The 6106-nt window shown below is 36.4% G+C and overlaps 1 protein-coding gene across 1 annotated transcript in view; it reads left to right on the forward strand.

The window, feature by feature from the left end:
* The first annotated feature begins 2518 nt into the window (after positions 1-2518).
* The window catches only part of LOC111376977 (pleiotropic drug resistance protein 1-like), a 12286-nt gene continuing 8698 nt past the window's right edge, over positions 2519-6106 (forward strand). Inside the window, exons 1-6 of the mRNA XM_022999990.1 lie at positions 2519-2962; positions 3178-3298; positions 3392-3480; positions 3688-3772; positions 3958-4117; positions 5866-5942. Of these exons, the coding sequence (XP_022855758.1) occupies positions 2634-2962; positions 3178-3298; positions 3392-3480; positions 3688-3772; positions 3958-4117; positions 5866-5942 (861 nt within the window). The 5' untranslated portion in view covers positions 2519-2633. The remainder of the gene's footprint in view (positions 2963-3177; positions 3299-3391; positions 3481-3687; positions 3773-3957; positions 4118-5865; positions 5943-6106) is intronic.

Genomic DNA, 6106 nt, shown 5'->3' on the forward strand with positions numbered 1-6106 from the left:
TTGTGGGGGGGGGGGGGGGGGGGGGGGGGGGGGGGGGGGAGGCATTATTCTTTATTCAAATTCCATCTTTATCCACCTTTTCACATGTTGATTAGATTCAACTCTTATCAGAAGCCTGACGCACACAGTTTGCATTAACAATGAAGGAGTGACACAAACTAGAAAATGCAACGTCATTAGGAGGGCGTCGTGCATGTATTCGGGAAACTTGGTAATTCTAGATTGCAGGAAACAACAAGGGTCTTGTTTGATTTTGCTTATTTGAGGATAACTTTTCTCTTCTACATTTATTTTCAACTACACATTTAAAATCCTTTTTTAAAAACATTTTTGCATAGTTTTTTTTCTACTTTTTAACTACAAGTTTACAAAAAAATATATTTCAAAGAATCACCTCTCAAAAAATATTTATCAAACATGCTCTTAGAATTAACTAGATTAAGAGCTCATTTGGTACGGATTAAGATCCGATTTAAATCTAAATTAAAGTCAAACAATCAATATTAATCATATCTTTTATGAGTCCTACAATTTTTCAGCAATACATTTCGAAAATTTCTATTACAATCTACTAGAAAATCTAATTTTAATCCCCCAAACACTATCTAAATTTTGTAATTTTGGTGGCCATATAATCTTCTAGCATGAGTAATAAATTCATTGGCTTCATAGTTTATAGAGGCTTTACATGACTGATCCTAAGCCTAACAAGTAGTGTGCTGAGTTATGCTGCTGCTGTAATTTTGCCAACCCTATTTAGATTTTAGCCTATGTCTGGTCTGACTTTTTTGACAAGAGATGATGTGGTGTCGATTTTTAATTAGGACAATTAAAATGGAATTTCTTCCATCAATTTGTGACTTTTTGCTGTAAAATTGAATTTGTCCTTGATTGAATTTCAATTGTGGGAAAGAGTAACAAAATTATGCTTCACAGATCTTGTGAATTTAGTGAGAGGGCATTTCGATCTTTAGACAAGCTTATTGAGGGATACATATGGCACTTGGAGAAATAATGTAGACATCCAAGTTATAGCCTACACAAACGTTTGCTTCCACCAGCCTTGGTTGCCTGTTTGGGAGTGATTTTTTCCCTCAAAAATTAATTTTTTGATCATTATTTTACTATTTCAGCCGTCATATTTGACTTGTTCTCTTACAAATAGACCCTACTTTTTCCCTAAAAATAAAAAAATCAATTCTTAAAATCACTTCCAAACAGACTCTTACCAAACAGGGGCTTAGTAATCAATAAAAAAATTTCGACTTTATCGAATGTCTTCATTGATGGGTGGACGGCTGTTGAATTCAAGACTTTTATCTATCGAAAAATCAAGTTTAACTCCTTGCGCAAGATTGGTAAAGCTTAAAGTAGTGATTCTACAAATTTGTTGATAATAAGTAACAAGTTAGGTATTCTATGAAATGTATTATCAAGTTAGGTATTCTATGAAATGTATAGATAAAATTATGTTTGATTAATTTAAATTAAAATAAAGCTTCCCTAAATATGCATGAAGCGATCTAATTATTTTAATTCGTTGAAAATTATTTAACATATGATTTAAATGAGATATACGTGTGATCATATTTATGACATGTTTAGTATAATTTTGAAAAGCCAAAAGAAGATTAAGAGGCAAAAACCTATTTTTAAACTTGTTTGATTAATTTTATGAAAAAAAAATTCTAATTATAAAATTTTTCAGAGTAAACTGATCCAACGTGGCTCCTTTTACTTTCCGAGGAGAGAATCATTTGTGCCCTTCTCGCTCCTCCCGTGCTCGGTGCTCCCACCCCAGTCCACCCTTGCAACCGATACACCAGTAGCGGGTAATGCTTGACGTACCCAGAATTGCCAAAGAGAGTGAAGGTTTATGCGGATTGATTTGGAACTAGATTAACCAAGGGCGAGTAAGATTGTATAAGCTGAATTTTCGACGTTCTGGGAGAAATTGATTAACTTTAAGGCCTATTGTCACCATGATCTTTGATTGTTCTCTTTAATGAGCAAATTGTGGCATCATAATTACAAAATTTACCGTTTACTGTGACTTTGTGGCTATGTAATTTCTTAATGTGCTTTGGCAGAGTTTTATTATCTTTCACTCTCTATACCTTATAGAACATTTGGACATCACTTGAGCTTTGTCCTTGATTCTGCAACTAATCTAGCTAAGTAGATTCTCCATCCTTCTTCTTGACCATGTGGGTAGGGATGGGGAATGGTCAGTGGCCTGGGAGTAGGGTAGGGGCAGGTGCTGGGGGTGTACGAGAAAAACTTGTGCAGCTCACGTATCATTTTAATGACAATTTGGATGGTTATTTTGGACTACGGGTGCTGTGAAAGTGAAAGGTTGGGAACAACTAGAAAAACAGGTCAGATTTCAATCCACCATTTAATTTCCTTCTATTAAAAAGCATATCATGTAGATTGTCCCCTAGCCTAACTAACATTCAACATGCTATATATAACTGCATTACCAATGCCTTGAAATGTAACATTGTCTTATGTTCATTGATCATTTTCCCACCTTCAACTATAAGAGAAGAACAGATAAAAAAATCCTCAACCATATAAGATTCATTTCATTCAAGGTTTCTTGCATATTTTTTTCTTTCTCTCTTGATAATATGGATCCTGGTGATGATCTTTATAGAACCAGTAGTAGCCTGAGAGTAAATAGCTTTTCAACTTGGAGGAACCATGGTTTGGAAGTTTTCTCACGTTCCAGGCGAGAAGACGACAATGAAGAAGCTCTAAAGTGGGCCGCACTCCAAAGGCTTCCCACTTACGATCGTTTGAGGAAAGGTATATTATCAGGATTGCAAGGTGACAGCAATGAAGTTGATGTACAAAATCTTGGATATGAAGAAAGAAAATTGTTGCTTCAGAGGCTAGTAAAGGTTCCCGAGGAAGACAATGAGAAATTCTTGATGGGACTAAGGAGCCGACTTGACAGGTAAAATTAAAATTTTGTCAATCTGATTTACAGAGAAAAATAAGGTCTTGTGTGATGGCTAAATGCCACATAAAGCCATCTATAATGGGTAATGAGCCGTAACATATGTAGGTTTTCTAGAAGGTTACTGGAACGGTCACAGATTTCTGTGAAACTTACATTTGAATCAGTTTCTAAATTTCAAGAGTTACACTAAATTGCATAAATTTTTTCAGAGTTGGAATTGATTTGCCAACAATTGAAGTCAGATTTGAGCATCTAAATATTGGTGCAGAAGTCTATGTAGGCAGCAGAGCATTGCCTACCTTCTTTAACTTCTTTGCTTATGTATTGGAGGTAAACAACTGCCTCTTTTCATAAGTTATACTACTGTTTTCCTGGCAAATTAAAGGGGATATTATCTGACTAATCTTCAATTCTATCTGAAAGGGTTTCCTAAACTATCTACATATGCTCCCAAGCCGAAAGAAGCACCTTTCTATCCTGAAAGATGTCAGTGGAATCATCAAACCTTGCCGGTGGGGAACATAAACTGATAATGACTTAATACGTACATTCAATTTAGACACTATGACATGTTTGGTAACATGGAATGAATGGCAATGGACACTATTGAGGAAGAAAAAGATTGTGCCTTGTGGCCATGTTCATTATTGCGTACCAAACATGCACCATATATTTATGTGTTACTTGGCCAAAACTGATGTTTCATTTGTTATCCAAAGGTTGACATTGCTTTTAGGTCCTCCAAGCTCAGGGAAGACAACACTGTTATTGGCTTTGGCTGGAAAGCATGATTCTGCTTTAAAGGTTGTCACCATAACATTTATGATGTAGTATTGGACATGACTGGAGCACATAGTAGGCAATAATTTGGCTTATTTTCTTTCTCAGTACTGTCTAGTACACCTTACCAATCAAACCATTAACTCTTTCATTATTCACCATTATTTTAATAGTTTTGACCTACAAACTAATTAATTCTACAATGTCAGTTTTCCGGAAATGTGACTTATAATGGACATGGAATGAATGAGTTCGTAGCCCAAAGAACTGCAGTATATATTGGCCAGCATGATGTCCACATCGGAGAAATGACTGTAAGGGAAACCTTGGAATTCTCTGCAAGATGCCAAGGGGTTGGATCTCGTTATGGTCAGTAAAGGGCATTTTTTTTCTTTCTTTTTTTCTTCGCAACCACGTTTCAGTAGTTAAGAAGTCGCTGGTAAATCTTAGGGATGCAATGGGGCCAGTCAGCGACGAGGCCGGCTGCCCTGCGGGGGATTTTTCCTCCTGGGACTGGACAGCCACCGCCCCGTTTATATTTTGGGAAAATTTCATAACTAATGAGATATCTATTACCCATTTCAAAAGTAAGAATACAAGTTTAAAATTTCAAAAAATAGATATTTATTAAAATTTATTTATAATTTAATTAATTAATTATATATTTTATAAATTAAATATATTAAGATCACGGATCTATATAATTTGATCACAGATTCATAATTTAGTTAGTCACATATTATTTTTCGATCATAAATCAGAATTTTTTTAATGTCACAAATTATTTTACAATGACAATTCAAAACTTTTGTATGTCTCAATTTGCTCGTCTATCACATATCAAAAATTTATACGTTACAATTTATTTATAGATTACAAATCATAAATATTATAGCTCACAACTTATTAAACAGTAACAAATTATTAATTTTTCAAGTCACGCATTATTTTTTTGCCACAATTTATCTTTCTTATTGGGCACAAAATAACCAATTTAATGATCACAATCAATCAATTAACTTTTGACCACCAGCAAAGAACCATTGCCTCCAATAGTACCACGTCACCGCCATAACCGCCACTATCACCCGATAGCAACACCACTGTCTTAAACAAAATCAACACATCCACCTCGACAGATCACAGCCACCAACATCTCACCATCACCATCGCACCGACTGCCACGACCATCGCCCCCACCACCCTCAAAGCATGGAAGCTGCCATCACCACACTCTTAACAACCAAAACCACCTTAACCACCGCACAACACCACCACCATCACATTACACAGCCAGATCCACTACCATCACCACAACCGCTAGATTCGTCACCACACAACAAACACGCCATCACCATCACCATCACCCCAAATTCGACACCACCAACCACCACCCCAGATTTGACACCCACCACCGCACCTCACTGCCTGATGCACCATCAACCACCACCAGATCTGACATTGCAGCCACCACCACTACAGCACCACCACTAGCAGAGGCACCGTTGTAGATTTGGGCAACAATAGAGCTCCGCCTAATTGCGCCATTGTCATCGAGGAACAGCGAGGCATTGCTACGCGTAGCACCTCCTCGCTGCGCATAGCTTCGCCGTCTGCAGTAGCGATGACCGAATAAGGGGGGAGACTCAACGATGCACGACTGACTATCACCTTGTCGTCGCCGATGAGAATGGTTCCAGAATGGATGACCGTGGAGAGGGAGAGAAGAATGGATACTGAGAAGAGAGGAGGAGAAATGATTTACGGTTTGGGTAAATGTACTAGTGTTTGGATTGAAAAATCTGATTTGTGAAAATTGAAACCTTCCATCTGATTTTAGAACACTGGTTTTTTAAAGTTGGATTTTGTGTAATTTTCACTTATATTTTTCTATATATCTTTTTCTGAGGTGATTTGGATATCGACTAATGACCTTGGTTAATTGTTTCGGTTTCAGGCATAAAAATGTTAAACTGAGGAGCTTTTATACAAATTTTAATTTTTCAAAAAATAAATATATAATCGGAAAGGGGTGCTCTGCCTCGTCAAAGCGGGGTACTAGGTTTGTTGGATCAAATTTCCTTTCCTAATTTAATCTTGATGTAATAATTGTGTAGATATGTTAGCAGAGTTGACAAGAAGGGAAAAGCAAGCCAATATTTACCCTGATTCACATATCGATCTCTACATGAAGGTAAGAATCAGACAACATATGATGAAGACCCTTGTCTTCGACATGAAACAATACAAAAGACTAAAAGCGTGTTCTGCTAAGCCTAAACAAAAAATATAAAAGTTGCTTTTAAATATATATATATTTTTTATCTTGAAACATGTTTGAATAACTGCCTTTTTTTC

Source organism: Olea europaea, unplaced genomic scaffold, assembly GCF_002742605.1.
Source record: "Olea europaea var. sylvestris unplaced genomic scaffold, O_europaea_v1 scaffold1590, whole genome shotgun sequence".
Classification (NCBI taxonomy): domain Eukaryota; kingdom Viridiplantae; phylum Streptophyta; class Magnoliopsida; order Lamiales; family Oleaceae; genus Olea; species Olea europaea.